Source organism: Physeter macrocephalus, chromosome 4 (assembly GCF_002837175.3).
Source record: "Physeter macrocephalus isolate SW-GA chromosome 4, ASM283717v5, whole genome shotgun sequence".
NCBI lineage: Eukaryota > Metazoa > Chordata > Mammalia > Artiodactyla > Physeteridae > Physeter > Physeter macrocephalus.
The window spans coordinates 83,892,702-83,912,857 of record NC_041217.1 but is presented as its reverse complement, the minus strand read 5'-3'; the positions used below and the strand labels follow the sequence as shown (position 1 = coordinate 83,912,857).

The window sequence follows — 20,156 nt, the reverse complement described above, 5'->3', positions numbered from 1 at the left end:
TAGGAGAATATCTTCATGATTTTGAGGTTAACAAAGGTGGAGAAAAAGAGTAACCCTTGTATATTGCTGGGCAGAATGTAAAATAGTACAACTGCTTTGAAAAGCAGTTTGGCAGTTTCTTAAAAGGTTAAATATAAATTTACCATATCACCTAGCACTTCCACTCCTAGATATCTACCCAAGAGGAATGAAAACATGTCCACACAAACACTTGAATGTAAATATTCGTAGTAGTGCTATTCGTAATAGCTAAAAAGTGGAAGCAACTCACATGTCCATCAAACAATGAATGGATAAATAAAGTGTGGTGTAATCATACAATGGAATATTGTTCAGCAATAAAAAGAAATGAAATACTATACGTACTACAGTACGAATGAATCTCAAAAAATGTTATGCCAAGCGAAAGAAACTTGACACAGAAGATCAAGTATTGCATGATTTCATTCATATGAGATGTCCAGAATAGGCAAATCTATAGAGCCAAAGTAGATTAATGGTTGCCCAGTGCTAAGGACGGGAATAGAGATTAATTGTAAACAGCACAAGGGATCTTATTGGGGTGATGGAAATTTCCCAAAACTGGATTGTGGTGATGGTTGCACAACTCAGTAAATTATTAAAAATCAACGAATTGTACATTTTTTTCAAGCAGAACAATTTTATGTGATATGTAAATTATACCTCAATAAAGTTGCTTTTTAAAACGGCCAAAGAGGACTTCCTTCGTGGCGCGGTGGTTAAGAATCCACCTGCCAATGCAGGGGACACGGGTTTGAGCCCTGGTCCGGGAAGATCCCACACACCGCAGAGCAACTAAGCCCGGGTACCACAACTACTGAGCCTGTGCTCTAGAGCCCGTGAGCCACAACTACTGAGCCCGCGTGCCACAACTACTTTAGCCCGCGTGCCTAGAGCCTGTGCTCTGCAACAAGAGAAGCCACTGCCATGAGAAGCCCACGCACCACAACGAAGAGTAGACCCTGCTCACCGCAACTAGAGAAAGCCCACGCACAGCAACGAAGACCCCATGCAGCCAAAAATAAATAAATAAAAATAAAATAAAATGGCCAAAGAACTTGAACAGACATTTCACAAAAGAAGATAAAGAATAGCCAATTAAGAACATGGAAAGGTGTGTACATCAACTATACCTCAATTTTTTAAAAAGCATAAAAAGGTGCTTATCATTAATCGTCTCTACAGTGAGATGTCATTCACACCCCCTAAAAGGGCTAAAGTCACATACACTGACAATACCAAAGATCGTTGAGATTGTAGAGCAACTGGATCTTTTACTTGTTGGTGGGAATATAAAATTATGTGAACACTCTGGAGAAATGTTGGCAGTTACCTATGAGGTGTTATGTCAAGAGAAATGAAAACACATGTTCCCCAGAAGACTACCTGAATGATCATGACAGCCTTATTCATAATAGCTCCAACCTGGAAACATCCCAAATATTCATCAACAGGAGAATGGATAAACATTCTCCTGTTGTGGTATATTCATGCAATGAAATACTACTCATCAATAAAAAGAAAAAGCTGTTGATAACACTCAACAACATGGATGAGCCTCAGAAACATGTTGAATGAAAGAAGCCAGACACAAAAGAATGGATACTTAATTATCTATTATTTAAAGCCTAAAACCAGGAAAACTCATCTATGCTGATAGAAGTCAGAAAATGATCAGGGTGGAGGGGAGAATGGTGAATTGAAATAATCCGCTGGAATGATGGATATATTCTCCACCTTGTTTGGGGTGATGGTTATATAGGCCATGCAATTGCCAAAACTCATTTTTTATACTTGAACAAGCACTTAAATCAATATTTTAATCATTGAATGAGCACTTAAGATCTGTGTATTTTGTTGAATGTAAATTATACCTCAAAATAATTTTCAAAATAATTTCTTATACTTCCTTTGTCTATAAGGCTCTTCATAGTAAGTTTCTTATGGTGAAGTCACCCATTGTGAAGGTAAACTAGAATATGTAATACTATAGAATTGGACTTTTTAAAGATTGTGAATGTGGTATTAGTCTTCTCGGGCATGTCTCTTTTGCTAGGCTCCATTCCTTTTCCTCTCGACTAATTGTTTCAGTTCAATTCTCTGCCTTTTCCTATTTCTCTTGTAGAATATTTATTTTCATAACCTTAACTATCAATTTACTATAGCTGGGTTCCTTATCTAATACCTCTAGTATTGTCCTCTGTTCTGAATGCTATTTCTGTATTTCCCATTACATTTGAGACTTTCTTTTTGATTGCCCTACTAGCACTTCAGATAAACATATTTAAAACTGAATTTAGCATCTTTCCCCCATAGTCACCCCATTCCTCTTTCTGTCATAGGTACCACCCTCATAATCATCTGGGCCAAAATCCTTTGAGTCAGTTTTGCTTCTTCCTCTCTGTTTGCTCTATTCCCTATATAGTTTCCAATCCCTGCTGCTCTTTCTCTTTTCTATATTTTGCCAATATATTATTATGAAAATTTTCTAACATAGAAAAACTGAAAGAATTTTTCAGTGAATACGTGTATTATAACGAACATTTTGCTCTATTTGCTTTTTCACATAGCTACCTATGCCTCTATCTATTCATGCTTTTTTTTTTTTGTATCTTCCTCTCCCTTCCTCTGACTACCACACGCTTGGATTTTTCTTGGTCTTTTTTTCCTACAGTTCTCCTCCAGTATATCTTTGATGCCAGTGGTCTGTAAAATGGTGGTGTTCCGACTATCTGTTCGGGTACAGGAAGAAAATGTCAGAACTTTTCATAATGTTTCTATTGGGAAAAAATAAATTAAGCTTCTCTACTATTTTATATACAGATGGGTAATGGCATTCTACCTCATTCTATATGTCAGATTCTCATGTACACTCCCCAGAGTGTCTTGAGGGAAGAACATGGGTGGCACCCTTGCTCTTGCCAAGAGCCCTGTAAAGTTTTGCAGTTACTTGTGCACAGTTAAGTGGATTTATAGACTATGTTACATGGTTTTTAATCCACACAAAATTAAAATGTGGCTTAAAAAGATTTCTACAAAGACACTGCTGATTGAAGATAATACAAATATGAAAGCCCAAGCTAACAGTGAGAAAATGGCAGAGCTGACACTTCTCATACACCTCATGTGAGCTTTTTTAAACCACATTGAGGTAAACTAGGGATAATTGTTTATTTAGTCTTCATCTCCTTTTTATTTTTTATTTATTTATTTTGGTTGTGCCCCGCGGCATGTGGGATCTTAGTTCCCCAACCAGGAATGGAACCCGTGCCCACTGCATTGGAAGCATGGAGTCTTAATCACTGGACCGCCAGGGAAGTCTCCCATCTCCTTTTTAAACTTCTATTTTGTGTATGCTTTATTATGTAAATACATGTTAGTAGAGTAGTATGTATATGTTTATGAATATATATATATAAGTCTCTTGGAAGTACATTGTCAGATTTTTTGGTGATAAGACTACATGATCAAAAACCTTTAGCTACATTGTCAATTAATCTTTCTAAAATATAACTGCCTTCATACCTTTCCCTTGCTCAGGTTAATGGCCATTATAGTTAATGGCTCCCTACTGTCAGCAGAATAAAGTCGAGACTCCATGGGGAAGTACTGAAGATTTTTTGTAACTGAACTGTATTCTATATTTCTCTCCCAAAGTATTATCATGCCATAAGTATGACACATTTTTATCTTTGCCTTTGCCACAGGCCCATTTCTTCTGCCAGGAACCAGCCTTTTTCCCTGTGTCCACCTGGCTCGTACCTACTTATCCTTTTAAGCTCAGATGTAAAGTATAATTTTTTGTAGCCTCCTCTGTCATTCTCTTCCAGGTCAGGATTAGGTGTTCTCTCCTCTGTGCGCAACAGTACCACATGCATATTTCTACTGTAGCACTTACTACTACATTGCATTGTTACTAGGTGCCTACACTCTATAGGAGCAAGGATTTTGTCTTATCTATATATCCCTTCAGTAGAGACTTAAATGTTTGGATGTAAGGAAGGAAGGAGGAAAAGAAAGAAAGGAAAAGAAGGAAAGAAGCTACTCTGTGCTCCAGATTATTTTGGTCATCCTTCTTGAAAATAATATTTAATCTCTTTAAGGTTCTGAGGGAAGCAATAAATAACAATTTTGTCTTGGGACTTTCCTGGTGGTGCAGTGGTTAGGACTCCGTGCTTCCAATGCAGAGGGTGAGGGTTCAATCCCTGGTCGGGGAACTAGTATCCCACATGCCTCATGGCCAAAAAAAAAAAAAAAAGTTAAAAACAAAAAAGAATTCTGTCTTCATTCACTAGTGAGGAGTCAATAGAGAAATAAGACACAGGAAACAGAGATGAGGTTAGAATACCATCTGCTGAGTGAACATAGCTTTAGCTCTGCACCTCTATTGGGCTTACTAATATTTTACCCCTACAGGAGGCAGACTTAAGCAAACTCAATCTCTGGTCTCTGTGTTCAGCTGTTTGACCTCTCCCACAAGGCAGACATGATGAAAAGACCAGATTACACCCTCTCTGCAGGCAGGCTAGCATCCAGAACAGCAAGAGAACCCAAGAGGCCCTGAGCCAAGCATGTAGAATTCATTCTGTAAAACCCACCAGTCAGATAAGACATTCTTTCTTCCTTGGAGAACAAAGTAAAGAGGCTCAGAGAAACTGGAAATGTTTCTCTGGATGAGTGTGTTCCACTAATGCTCTTTACATTATGGGTGACCATATGTCTTGGTTGGCCAAGGCCTAATCCGGCTTATTCCTGCTGTCCCAGCATAATTAATAACAGTTACCCCTTTTACTTTCAAAAGTGTAGAATACATTATATGGTCATCTTAATTATATCTTTCTTAAGATAGAGCAACCAAAATTGCACTCAGTATTTAAGGATGTCCAAAACATTTTAATCTAAGAGTTACTCTCCCACCCCCATTACTGGGTGTGCCTTTCTAACATCACCTGTACTTCACTATGGGGACCTCAAAATTTGGAACCTTCAACCTATTTGTTTTATGCTCGGCCAACCTTTATCACTTTTGCTGTATATTTTTGTCTCTTCCCTCAATAGGCGAGAAATAGCCCCACAATAGGCTATTTCCAGACTAGACTGTATCTGACTTACATTGGTAATTTCCACAATACTTTGCACAGAGTAGATGTTCAAAAGGGGATAGTAATAACAATATTTTAAATGTCAGTTTTTATAGTTTAAGATATTGTTTGCATTCTGCTGAACATTTAAGATCTTCTAGAAAAACCTCACAGTTTCTAAAACTTGCCCTTTTCTCCCCAGTCTTGTGATATTCAGAACCTGTGTTTTTATACCATATCTGATGGTTTAATTGATGTACATATTTATCTTCCACTTAAAATAATTGTTTTAGTTAAATTTAGTTAAATTGTTTTATCTTAAAAATTCAACATCAGGAATCCATTTTACTCTCAACCCACTCCTTTTCTCTTAAGATGAAAGAAAGATTAAATTTTTTACTAAAGACATTTTTACTAAAATGTATTGAACGTTGATATCGTTTTTAGAATTTAGAGACTGGTAAAAGAAAATTATCAACTGACTAGAGCTCCACAATGAGAAAACAATTGTAATTCATATATTTAAATAAGAAAAATCCTATTTGGAGAAGAGGAAAGATAAATTCATGGGCTTTAGAAACAATCAACTGCTTGATATGCCAGAAATAGTTTTGGCTTTTGAGTCAGCTTTTGAGGGGAATGCTTTAGTTTCTAACACAGAAAAATACGGTTAGATCTTTCCTATCTCAAAAGTAAATAAACACGTTTTCTCTTGACCCTACTTCTCCACAGTTCTCACACTATGTTTTCACAACCAAGTTTCCAAAAAAAAGAAAAAGAAAAAAAAAAAAGCTCTCTTCTTAAGGGCTCCACCTTTTATTTTACTCTTTAATACTACAATATGCTGAATTTTGCCCCTTACCTTTCTAGTTAAACTGGTTTTCTTAAGGTTACCAATAACCTCTGGCCTGATTGCCAAACTTAGTGGACTCTTTTTAGCCCTTATCTTGAGTCCTTACAGCTTTATAATGCATTTGTTAGCGTTGACCATGCTCTGCTCTTGTCTTCTTTGACATCATTCCCCCTGACTATTCTTACTGTCTCTGCTCCTTAAATTGTTAATGCTCCTAAGCTTCTATTCTCCATCTTTTTCTATTCACAATTTATCTAGGTAATCTTGTCCGCTGCCATGGCTTTAACTACAATGTCTCCCAAATCCTTATCTTCCTACATTTCTCATTTGAGGACCAGGTTCATATTTCCAAGAGATTGTTGGATATCTCTATAAGGATGTTGCATAGCCCCTCAAATGTAACACCTCCCAAACTGAGTTAAATATTCTCTATACCTGAGCTTCCTGCCATCACCAAATGACATTACATCCTCCCAGTTCCGTGAACCTAAAACTGGCTATCATCCTCAACTTTATCCTCACTTTATCTTCTTCATTGCAGTTAAGTACCAAGTTCTGTCAATTCTGACTTCAAAAAACCTGCCATCTCTTAAGTGCCCAATGGTGCTAGGCACTTTTCCCATATTATCTGTCTCCTAAATGCCTCCTCTTCCCACAGCTATTTTCATCATCGGTATCCAGTAAATATTTGATAATATATCATCTTCATGCCTGAAGAGCCATTAACCTTGGGATCATCTTGGCCTCCTCCCCTCTCTTCCTCCCTCAGTCTTCCTGTTAGTCATTGAGTTCTGTTGCTTTGACTTCCTTGTCTCTGTTATCCATTCTTTCTCTGTATTCCCACTACCAGTGTCTTAGCTCCAACCTTCATAATTTCTTACCTAAGCTATTAATGACTTTCTTGTTTGTCTGCTTTTATTCTCACTCCACTCCATCTATTTCATCCTTTATTACTGCTGCCCATAATCTTTCCCAAATATAAATGTAATCATGTCTCAGTCCAGCTTAGTCAGTTTCATCATCATCAAAATAAAGACCAAACTTCTTAACCCAGCACTCCAGAAATGTGTCTTGGTGCTTGCTTATAAGACAAGCCCCCTTGCATACATCCTTCACTCTAGCCCTATCAAATTATTTGTAATTACTGAAAATGCCAGCCATTCTTAATAGCTCAGTGCTCTTTGATCTATGGAATGGCCTCCTTCTCCTCAGTCCCAACTCATCCTTTAAGACTGCTCAAACACCACCCCCTTTTAGAAGGCTTTTCTGATAGCTGCTTTACCAAGCAATTGGTGTCATTCCTCTGCTCTCCCCAAAAGCTTGCGTTTACCTTCATTATATCATTTCTCTCTTCTGTCTTCAGTTTTAGACTATGAACTCTTTGATGTCAAGAACTATACTGTTTCTAATTTTTATTTTTGCATAAAGAAGAAAGAGAGAGGAGGAAGAGAAGGAAGGGAGGGGAAAAAGGGAAGGAAAAGGGGAAGAAATTCAGTAAATGAATTGACCCACTGGATAGTGTATAAAATTGCTAGGTATTTTAGTCTTGCTTTTATTACCTTTATTTAAGTGGGCAAGTAATAACCACTTCTTTATCTGCATGAATCTGCCCTGCAAAAACCTAGCTAATGTTATCACATATGAGGGTTTAAAGTGATTGCTAAAAGTAATCTGGAAGATAAATTACCAATTTGTTTACTCTCCTAAAGAAAGGGCTATACTTTATCTGTTAGTTGCTAATTTCTTTAAGTACTAGCTAAAATGCTGACTCAACTTCCACATCAACAATGAAATATATTTATTTTGATGTTTTATTTTTATTAGGCATTAGTACATCCTTTTTAGTGAATTTTTCAGATAGGAAATGGAAAGTTTCAACTATCTCTGTAGTTTCCTCAGTTCTCCAAAATTCTCAAAGACAAAGCATAAATCCAGGGCTTCCCTGGTGGTGCAGTGGTTACGAATCCACCTGTCAATGCAGGGGACACGGGTTCGAGCCCTGGTCCGGGAAGATCCCACATGCGACAGAGCAACTAAGCCCGTGTGCCACAACTACTGAGCCTGTGCTCTAGAGCCCATGAGCCACAACTACTGAAGCCCGTGCACCTCGAGCCCATGCTCTGCAACAAGAGAAGCCGCCACAATGAGAAGCCCGCGCACCGCAGCGAAGAGTAGCCCCCGCTCACCGCAACTAGAGAAAGCCCGCGCGCAGCAACAGACCCAATGCAGCCAAAAATAAATAAATAAAAATAAATAAATAAATATTTTTAAAAAAGCATAAATCCAGTTGTGGTGCAGTTGCAGAAGTCATCCTTACACAGCACAACTGAGTTCCCATGTTATTTCAAGAAATTTTCTATTAAAGAAAAATAGCTCTCTCATGAAAGATCCTCAATGATAATGCTTTGGTAATAGTATTATAGAGCATTTTTTTACAGATATAATCCAACAGATATAATCCATGTTTTACGCATGTAACAGTTGCTTAGTGTCGACTTAAAGGAAAACATACATGAGAGTTATGAGTTTAAGTTTTGTTCAGGGTCTTACTGAGGCCGATAGCCCAGGAGACTGCGACTCAGGAGCTCTGAGAACTGCTCCAAGAGGTAGGAGAGGAGCCAGGATATACATGAGTTTTTAGCTAGGAAATTCATGCAGTCAAGCATACATCTTAGCAAAAGATGACTGCTAATCACAAAGAACAGACATCTCAAGCTAAGGGTCTTAGTATTTTCTATATATGGGAAGATGCAAGGATCTGGGATCATTGAAATTCTTCCTGCGATATGCATCTAATTATCCAGGGGCCCGTTTGTCCAAAGCACAGCGTCCCTCATCCTGTTTTGTTTTATTTTCATCCTGAATTCCTTTCAGGATGCACTGTCCTGGGTGACTGCAGTGGGTTGCGTCTTAACCCCTTGAAGAACTGGATGATGAGTGATGCCCTTTGTCCTTCTTTTCTTCACATGGGTCATAAAATATTGTACCTACTTAATTGATGATTGTTTGCTTCCTAGCTGTGGAGGCTCAAAGTGAACTGAAGTATATCCCAGTTCTTTTCAGTTGTTTTGATCTGTTTCATATAGTAGTTACTTTTCAACTATTCTCATCTTTTCCACCTCAGACATTTCAACCAGGTCCTTCAAAGGAAAACCACAAAAACTCACCAAGCTTCAAAACCACCAATTAATATATGTACATAGGCAGAACAAATACGCTGGAGAAAAGGGGTGGAGGTGATTCAGAGCCTTTCATCAAGAGGCTAGTCATTTATTCTCTCCTTTTGTTCTGAATGTGGAATAATACTGTTTATTAGAGCATAACAGTTTGTATTGTTTATCAGGTTCATTATAATGGAATTTTTACTTACAAAGTCGATATACTACAGCTTAATGATATAAAATGAATAAGTACTTTATTATTTTCTAAGCCTGTTTGCTGTCTAGCATATGTCATTTGTATGTGTGTGCACATGTGTACATGTTTTTCAGCATAGCAGAAAAAGAGTAAAAGAAATTGAAAATAAAAGGGTGGTCAGGGTGGTCATCATAGTGTACAACTATAGGTTTTTTTAAAATTCCTTCTTGCTGGGCTCCTATGCATAATTGATAGCAATAAAAACCACCTGGTAGGAACACTCCTGCCAACTTAATCCATGTCTGACTAATAAAATGATTCTTCAGCAGCCTTACCTTGGAAAACAGTGGGAGTGAAAGGGGATTCTTTCTTGACAGGGCCAGTTTACGTTGCAAAGACCAGATTTTTTTTTTAACTATCAGAAATTCAACTACTTTCAGTTTTTCTGGTTATATTTTATTGGTCAGTTTACTTGCAATAATGCATAATAATCCTATGTAAGGTATTTCTTTGTAACCATACATAAATATAGATTCTACACAAGGCACTGTGTAGTTAAATAAATTTTCCTTCAGATACTTAGATCAAGCTCTTGCAAGGGACAGTAGGTATTTTCTTAGATTTTAAGCAAATCTAGATTGCCCTCTTGAAATGGCAAAAATCCAAGGCTGGACTTTCCTGGGGGGAGAAGTGGGTCAGAATGTGATAACAGAAATAATTGACAAATCCTTTGTCTAATAGTGAAAAACTTAACACGCAGCTGCTGCTTGTATTGAACTACAGGGTGTGTCTCACGTCATTGTTATCAGGCTTTTTAAATGAAAGAAATATACCAGGTGATTTCTTAAATAATTAGCATTTTATGGCTTGTGATTCGAATAAACACGTTTGAGTTTAATGTCATCTTTTCTTCTGTGCTTCTGATTACTTGCCGAGATACTCACTAGCTATTGAATAAACCACTCAAACTGTGTTTGTTCTTTGAAAGTGAGCCCTCAGCTTTCCATCTGTCTCCCAAATATTAGTGTAATGAAATAAAAGGCACAAATTCATTCTGTAAATTCTTTTCTTGTTGGTTTTGAAACTGGCATTTCACTCAATTCTGGTTTTTTTATTTGCAGAACTTCCTTATGGCTGGGAGAAAATTGAAGACCCTCAGTATGGGACCTACTATGTTGAGTAAGTTTGTTACCTCAGTTAATGTTCTCCCAAATGTTTTCCTTTCATTACGCAACTTTAGGGAGTGAATGAAATACTTTATGCTTCTGCAGTCCAGCTTTCAGGTTTTGCCACTAGGGGAATGAGAAGGTAGGGACAGTGGGCATTTACTTCACTGACTGGGCTCCCTAGCAGTTGGCTTTGAAGTAAGTATAGAGAGACAGGGGGAAGTTGCCCAGATGAGTAATGGCTAGAGATGTTATCAGTACTACTGTGGCCTCTAAAGAGAGAAGTAGTAGATAGAAGACTGAAATAAGGTGAACTATTATCACTTTCAACACTATACTTGCATGGTTCTGAAAGCAGTGAAAGGACTTTAAGGGCATTGTATCATAATGATCCAAACCTTTGAAGTATATAATTAAAACTGTTCTCTCTTTCAAGGAGTTAATTAAGGAAAACTTAGTATTCTTTTTGGGGGTGAAAGTTGCTTCTCACACAGCTGTTATGGTTAAATTTAACATAAATCTGTGTTGGAGTAGAGGATCAAACACCTGCCTATGTTAGCCAGAGAAATTAGGATAACATCAACATCTAATTTTTCTTTCCCTTTTCTTCACTTATCTAATTGCTACATTATTATGATCATTGGGATTGCTTTCTCTCCAGATGGTATATATAGAATTTTGACCTCAGGCATCTAGTACCAGGCAAATAATTGCATCAGAGAGGTTACTATTTACCTGGGAACTAGGAGTCTGCACCAACTGCCAAGGTAGTAAAGGCAAAATACTATTACCTGGAAAAATAGCAAACATGAGAATCTTCTAGTTTTATGATTGCTAATTAATTTTTCATCACTTGTTAGCACAAACCAGTGCCACTTCCCTAATGCAAGTAACTGAGTCCTGTTATAACGCTAGTCTTTATCCTAGTGTGTCGGTTGTTACTTGAGTCACTGTGGTTAGAGGGATTTTTGGAATGATTTCTTAAAATCTAACTTGTACCCTAAGAAAATGAGTCATTTTGACCCTTGGATATGTAACTTAACAGTGTCAATATTTTGGTTCCATTGAAAGGTTATATTAATTTTATTTCCATTGTGTTATTTCATATCTTTCTAATACTGTGATGTGAAAAGTTCACAGCAGTTCTTTTGTTATTTTTTTTCTAAAGCATATTTAATTCGAAGAAAAAAACCAACCATTTTTCTAGTCAAAGAAATATTTGAAGGCTAGCTGAAAAGGAATTGTGAGATTTTTTTCCCCCTAAGAGTTAGTCTACTTAAATTGGGCTTCAATCAGTTATTATTTGCCATTAACATTACTGAACATTTCTGAGATAATAATTCTCATTCTCTTAGTATCCATTCCAAGTGAATTTGAGTACACGGTCAAGAGGTGAAAGACTTTTGCCTCTTGTAAAATCTTGGGCTAAATGATCGGGTTCTCGTTAAGCAAGGATATACTAATATTGAAGCAACTTTAGGGCAAATCCTGAAGTGACCTGCTCTCAGCTGTCATGGAGGTATGTGAAATAGCCTGATTAGAAGCAACAGCAGTGGCAGCAATGTGATTTTGTATGATTGCTCCCAGACGAGCTCATTTTACAAGAGGGTAATTTATTAGATTAAGAAAGAGCAGGCTGTACTCAAGATGCACATTAGTATGGAGTAAGCTGAGCTCTGGAGTGTGGCTTGATTCCCAGATTAGTTAGGCTTTGAATCTCCACTGTGGTAATCTGCAGTGAGTTTACTGATGGAGATAAAAAGCTGTTAACTTGAATGGCTACTCTTTGGCTCTCTTAGTTTGTCAAACCAGATGGCACAATGATTGCTCTTGGCAGGAGCCTTATAGTAGTAACACCAACTGCAATGGCTGGGTTTCTTTTTTGGTAAGTATTTATTTTAGAAGATGAGATTCTGAAATAGATTAATTTATTTTTGAAAATAAAATTGTTCCCAAAATTTAATGGCAGGCCTTCCATAAGAATGCTTATATATTTAGAAATGTTGTCTTAATGTATTGCTTTAACTGTCTTGATGCAGTCAGGTGACAAAGTCAAAATATGTCTGCTTTTAATATCTTAACCCTTCGTGAAGGATAATGATTTTGTTTGTTGAGGTGAATTCTTAAAATTCTTATATACAAAATATTAATACAGGTGAAATTTTTCAAATTATTTATTATATATTTAATTAAGCTTGTTTGCTACCCTTGTTTAATTTTTCTGATAATCTGTCATATTCTCCTCTCTTACTTCCCGTAGCTGGTTTTATAGAAGACAAAATTTGTTATCTTAATAATATTATGGGTATAAGTAACTAAATGAAAAGGAGAGTGTTTTTACTGTTTTGTTTTTTGGGTGACATTTTAATCTAGATAGTCTAAGGTGATAGATGCAATTACTCCCTTCACTAAAATCTTACATTATTTGTCAAAGAATTTTCAGGAGAGGGATTACTCATTTGCATACTTCTACTCTCTTCTCCCACACATAACAGAGTATACTACTACTTTTTACGTTCTAATACTTGGGTGGCAAAGTGAATTCTAGCTGATGACGTTAAAGTGAGCCAGGATTCTTTCCAAACAGGTTTATTCTTTTCTAAGTGTCAGTTTCTAGTTTTATTTTTTCAAGACTAAATTATCAGTACCTAATAAATAACTTTTAAAATGGTACCTAACTTAACACCAAAGTCTTCATTTTCACAGAGGGGTAAACAGTAACTCAGTTGATAAGGTCCCCCCTCATAGTAAGAAGCAGAAGCATACCTGAGTTTTTGTGAAATCAGAACCCAAAGGATGTCAAGTAGAACTTGCCATATTTAGAGCTCTGAAACTAAATACCTACATCTGTTGCAGGGTTAATAATGCACTAGAAGTCTAAAAGGCATAGAGAAGCATACTCAGAAGCTAGCATACCTTGCTGTAGGGTTGTTTTTTTGTTCCTGCTGCCCCCTCCTTCATCACCATTAATGTTCACAAATGGTAAAGAAAATATCCAAGTCATATGACTATTTACATATAGATTTTGTAATAGCCTATCTAAAGACAATCATAATCTGAAATTCTCATGATTTATTGTTTAATTGTGGTATTTACTAATGTCACTTCTCGTTAAAATGGATTCTACTAGAAAATGCATTTCATTTGGCTAAAATATATTTGTACTATAGAAGTACTAGACTATAATTCCCCCTTGCTTCTGTATTAGACCATTTTGCGGTCTTAAATATCTTTTGTACAATAGTTGCATTGTTAACCAAGTTACACTTAACTAACTTGCCAGAATAACCTATGCTCAGTTCCCTCTGTAAAGAGGGGGTAAGAGTATGCTCTTACCCTTAGTATATTGAATACTATTGGCTAATGGCCTATCTCTAGTCTCCCCATGCTTTTCTGCTTTCCCCCACAGACTTGTATGCTTTCAGGTGTCAGTTGTGATTGCTCCTAATCATAAAAAACAGTTAAACTTATGTTATAATTATGTAACTAATTAATATATAATTTTGAAGAAATTTAACTGTGAGAGTTCTTCTGTGATACAGTTTGATAAAAGTAAGTCACTTGCTTAGTTGCTGCTAAATTGATGTGGGTGAGTCAGTTGGAAAAATAATAGTAAAATTCTAGAAGCCTTCTACACTCAGATTTCTTCAAATGTGTCTTTACAGCTGCTTCCCTTTAGAGAACCTTAAACCCTCCTACCATTAACTGCCTTCAAAAAGAATTAACTGATTAATTACCAACAGTTCTGAGTGTAACATATATGAGGGCTTCTACTGTAGTTTTGAAAACTGTTACTAGCTATATTAGAAACGTTTATAAAGAAGCTATAGTGGAGGCTTCCCTGGTGGCGCAGTGGTTGAGAATCCGCCTGCCGATGCAGGGGACACGGTTTCGTGCCCCAGTCCGGGAAGATCCCACATGCCGCGGAGTGGCTGGGCCCGTGAGCCATGGCCGCTGAGCCTGTGCGTCCGGAGCCTGTGCTCCGCAACGGGAGAGGCCACAACAGTGAGAGGCCCACGTACCAAAAAAAAAAAAAAAAAAAAAAAAAAAAAAGCTATAGTGAATACTTAAGCAGCTTTGACTTCTAGGCATCTTCTGCGGGCCCTTCTTTAGTTGCCAGAAGGCTCTTCCTCTGTGACCTCTCAGCATATCTGGGTTCCATAGCGTAAAGGGTACATATTTATCCCTTAACCTATGATAGTCTATTTAAAAATATGTGGCTTCCCTGGTGGCGCAGTGGTTGCGCGTCCGCCTGCCGATGGAGGGGAACCGGGTTCGCGCCCCGGTCTGGGAGGATCCCACATGCCGCGGAGCGGCTGGGCCCGTGGACCATGGCCGCTGAGCCTGCGCGTCCGGAGCCTGTGCTCCGCAACGGGAGAGGCCACAGCAGAGGGAGGCCCGCATACCACACACAAAAAAAAAAAAAAAAAAAAAAAAATGTAATCCTTTCATATTAAACTGAAATGCATATTTTTCTACATTTTACAGTCACCTTAACCAGAAAACCCAGTTTGAAAATCCAGTGGAGGAAGCCAAAAGGAAAAAGCAGTTAGGACAGGCTGATACTGGGTCTTCAAAACCAGGTAGAACTTTTACCTCTATCTTCTCTTCTAAGAATAACTTGTGAAACTTATATGCTGAAATAATAAAAGTGAGTTTGAACTTTTTACTGTCGGGGCTTTGAAATTCAACAGAGAATGTCTAATTTCTGTCACTGTAAAGGTATGAATAATCTTAATAAAACATCTGGACAGTTTGAGAATACTGAGACTTTTCTCATGCTGCTTATATAGAAAGTATGAAATTGTTGGCAGAAGGGACTGAATAGCTTTGTTATGGGTGCAAGGTTTTAATTTGAAGATTGGATTGTTTCCTAGTGTTTAAGGCCAAGCCAGTAATAGATCTCTAATTCATTATGAGCTTCTCTCAAGTTAATTGCTTAGATCTAACATCAGTAACCATTCAGGATTCTTCATTAACTGATATGAACAAATACTAAGTAAATCCACTGTATTATTGCCTACATCATTGATTCTCCAGTGGGATGGTAGGGTATTAGTAATATCAGGATCATTTGGGGAACATTTTAAAAATACTTAGGTCCTGAGATTTTGATGAGCCTAGCCATGTGTATTTTGAAAAAGATGCCCAGAAATTTCTTACGTCCAACTTATCCCTCCTCATCTCTTCCCCCTTCTCTCTGTGTAATTAATAAGGTCTATATGGTCATATCATAATAATCTATTAGATTCTTCACTTCTGTTGCCAGTGAGAGAAACAGTTTTTTCTTATAACTACTCTTCTAAAACATAGTCTCTTCCCTTAAGATTTGCATTTGATTTAACAAATATTTTTAGTTTAACAAATATTTTGGAGCACCTACTATATGCCCAGTGCTTTGCTAGGTACATGGTATTAAAAAATGATTAAGAATCAGATAGGTCTTGCCCTCAAGAGTTCACAGTCTAAAATATAAAATAGGCAACTAATAGTTACACTATATGGTGATAGGTGTCATCCTGTATCAGTACTTGAATGAGCAGGGGGCGGAGCAGGTTTGAATCCCAGCTGTGTAACGTTGGTTGAGTTTTTAAATTCTTTGTTTTCTCATCTACAAAACAGGAAGAATAGTAGTACCTACCTCTTAAGGTGGTTCTGAGTATGCAAATTAATACATGTAAAGTGCTTACAATACATGTACAGTGCTTACAAATACATGTCTGGCACATGGTGACCAATAAACAATAGCTTTCATTGCTCTTAATAGAGATGTACAAGGTACAGTGGTGGCATAAAGGAGGGAGTGCACAACTTTGCTTTGGTGGAGGAAATCAAGGGGGCAGGGGAACCTTCAGACAGAGGACATATGTGAACTGGGTCTTGAAGTGCCAGGAAAAGTTAAGTCAGGCAGATCAAAATTTTAGAGGAGCAACAAGACACACCAGCTAGAAGGAACAGAATACATAAAATCATAGAAGCATGAAATGATGGTCCAGGGGTCAGAGAACAGATACAAATGGCCAGTGCGTAGGGTATTTTAGGGTAGTAACAAGAGATGAGGTTGTAAGGATAGGCAGCCATGAGAAGAAACGAGTTTCAAAGAGAAGCTGAGTATTTGTGTCACATGGTGCTGAAAAGTCGAGAAAGATGAAAATTGAAAAGTGTTTTACATTGGACTTAAAAATGTGGAGGTCATTTGTCACTCTAGCAAGAGCAAGGGGAGAGTGAAATAAAACTGCAGTAGAATAAAGAGGAAATGGGAGGTGTAGAAGTGAAGACAGTGGGTTTAGCCAACTATTTTGCTAGCTTTGAGTGTGAAAGGGGTAGCCAGAGGACATTAACTGCAGAGGAACATGAGTCCCCATTTTACACATAAACAGACTTCAGGAAAGATTAAGCCTCTTTCTTAGAATCACAGTGAGTGATTTGGAGTCAAGTCTGGATTTGAACCTAGTTTTACTGACTTTAAATTCAGAGTTCTTTGTATTATAACATGTAGTTCCTGAATGCCCATGTCTTCCATGGCCCATAGCAAAGATCTTCTCTCCTTTACTAAGCTCTAAGCTCCTCGAGGGCAGGACCCATGTGTTTTATTACTTTAGATAACCAGGCACTCTCCTATGAGAGAGTAATGACTCAGCATCTGTGTTTCAGGAGTCCACAAGTTAGCCAGGGAAACAGACACATAATTTTAGTATAGTATGATATTACAGATATAAATAGTAGTGTTGGAACAAAGGAGAGAGAAATTAAATCTCACTGCGAGAGGAAAGGAAAGGCTTCCTAGAAGTGATGGAAGTTATGCTAGTCCTTGAAGAATAATGGTTACCATTTATTGAGATAGAGTCTCGTGCTAAATTGGATGCTTTATATTGCATCATCTCAATTAAGTCTCAAAATATTGCTGCAAGGTTGTTAATATTATTTTCCCCATCCAGATGCCTTGATGGCATCAAGTTACAATTGTCTGATGCTTCCATCCCAGGGATATACTTGCCACAGGGACAGAAGTACTCAAGTTTGTGAGCCTCCTTCCTTAGGCAGCCTGTATGGGTTTGTGTTTATCTACATTTATTGAGCACTTACTGTTTGTCAAGCACTGTTTCTTATGCTTTCTATGCATTACCTAGTTTAATCCCTGTAACAACCCCATGAATTAGGTACTATTACCCCCCCTTTTATAGATGAGGCAACCGAGACTTAAAAAGGTTAAATTATATTCCAAGATTACTCAACTAAATCACAAAGCTTGGATTTAAAATCAGGATTGTTAAAAAAAAAAAAATCAGGATTGTTAGATTCAATGATAGTTTCTTTGTGCCTTTCTTATTCTCACTTTTCTATATCTAAATTCTGATAAGACCTACTTCTGACCAATTTCTAATTGGCTTTGGCTGTTTTATTACTACTTTCCCAAATTAGGTGTTAACCAAAACTTTCCCTCCCACTTTAATGTTTGCACATCTTGGAGCTCATATATTATATGCTGATTTTCTGTTGTAGCCCTCAGATGCCAGTCTTATTCTGATATTCACGGGGACTAGAGCATGGGATAGCTGACCAGAAATATTTCAATATTTGACATAAAAATGAGAAAGGTACATTTCATCAAAGATATTTTCCTCAAGTACCTGTACACAGTACTTAAATGATCTTATCTACCATCTGATAGGCAACACTAGGGGGCAGTCATAATCAGCTTACATAACTAAATAGGCTTTGAGCATGTCAAATAATTTTTTTAAGTAATATTTTGTTCAGAGATGAGTTGCTAGTTTGAATGTCAGAGGCTCATCAAGAGCCAGCAATGCACTGAGGTATTGCCACAAGTAGCCTGACTGGCCAAATCAGAGGCCTCACAAAATAGTGTTTACTGTGGTGAATACAATCCTGTCTGGAGTCTAGTCCTCTCCTTTGAGAGGGCCAAAATAGCCGATTTTTTTTTTAATGTCAAGTGCTTGTATTTGTAAGAGATCAGCAAATCTGGGAAGAACATAATGAATAAAGTACACCCACTCCTATCCCAAACCTGCCTTTGTCAGTATTTGCAGGGCAGCCCTACCTCTTGCAGGAGCCATATGCATACTGCACAATCTATACAACCATACAGAGCAGCCCCAAGGATTGTTCTTTTCTAATTGCCAGTAAGTTTAATGCATGCCTCTTAGAACACTTTGCTAGGAGGGGCAGCAGCAGGTACACACAGATTAACTCTGGTCTTGATATTAGTGCTCAGTGTGGTCTAAATATGAAACAAGTCACCCTTGTTAATTTGAGTCATTAGGGAAATGAGCATCAAAACTACAGTGTAAGACCATTCCATGCCTACTAGAATGGCTATAACCAAAAAAGCAGACGGTAACAGGTGTTGGCAAGGATGTGGAGAAGCTGGCACCCTCATACATTGATGGTGGAAATGTAAAATGGTACAGCCACTTTGGAAAAGTTTGGCAGTCCTTCAGAATGTTAAACATAGTTATGATATGTTTATGGTAACTGCTGCATTTCCATTCCCAGTATGTAACTAAGAGGAATGAAAATATTTGCCCCCACAAAACCTGGTACATGAGTGTTCATAGCAACATTATTTTTAATATCCAAAAAGTATAAATAATCCAAATACCATCACCTGATACATGGATAAATAAAATGTGATATATCTGCACAGTGGAATATTATTTGGCAATAAAAAGGAATAAAGTACTAACACATGCTACAACACAGATGAACCTCAAAAAAATTATGCTAAGTGAAATAAAGCATTCAAAAGACCACATATTATATTATTCCATTTATATTAAAAGTCCAGATTGGGCAAATCTATAGACAGAAAGTAGACTAGTGGTTGCCTAAGACTAGGATGTGAGGGCAGGTTGGGGAGAAATGGGGAGTGACTGCTAATGGACACAGAGATTTCTTTGGTGTGTGTGTTTGGAGGGAGAGAAAAATGTGCTAAAATTAGACTGTGGTGATGGTTGCACGTCATTGACTTGTATAATTCTGTCATTATTGGATTATAGCTCAATAAAGCTGTTAAAAAAGAGATTTGTGAGAAAAGTTTAAACCGTATTTTAAAAAGATAACTTAAACAATGCTTTATAAATTATGAAGCTGTACAATTTGATCCCCACGGTTTTCATAAGTGCCCTAACGGCAGCCAGTGGAAGAGAGGAGCGAAAGTTTCTGGGGAGGAGAAGAGAGGTATTACTTTTAAATATGGATCACTTTTAGTTCTAGGATCATCTGGGGAAACCTCTTAAAATAGGCTTTTCAGAGGAGCTGTGCTTTTTGTCTTCCTAAAGTTTCCACTAAATATGAGTAAAAGGGAAAGACACATGGAGCTATATACTGATAGTGCAGGGATTTGCTGCTCTCATCAGATATAAATTAAAGGCTGCAGAGAGCCTGAGTCATAAATTATAAAAAGTTCTCGATGTATTCTCTTTTATAAGTTTGTGACAGTTGCCTTCATCTTCCTAGTATAGTGTTTTCTGCATAGACCTCAGTAGCTGCTTATTCAAATGAAATATACATCTGAATGAGTGCTGAAGGCTTTCAGGAATTTAATAATAAAGTTTACCCTTCAGGAGTGTCATTTTGACTTCTAAATAAAGGACTCTTTGGGATAAGAAAAAGTAAGTACAAGCAAGGCAGTGAGGAGGGGATAAAGTAGATGTT

The 20,156-nt window shown here is 37.4% G+C and overlaps 1 protein-coding gene across 6 annotated transcripts in view; it reads left to right on the top strand.

Moving 5' to 3' along the window:
• MAGI3 (membrane associated guanylate kinase, WW and PDZ domain containing 3) overlaps window positions 1-20,156 on the top strand; it is a 264,648-nt gene that overhangs the window by 195,918 nt on the left and 48,574 nt on the right. For all 6 annotated transcript variants that reach the window (XM_024119937.3, XM_028488986.2, XM_024119936.3 and 3 more), the window contains 2 exons: window positions 10,434-10,491; window positions 14,967-15,061. In XM_024119937.3, coding sequence (XP_023975705.1) covers window positions 10,434-10,491; window positions 14,967-15,061 — 153 coding nt within the window. The remainder of the gene's footprint in view (window positions 1-10,433; window positions 10,492-14,966; window positions 15,062-20,156) is intronic.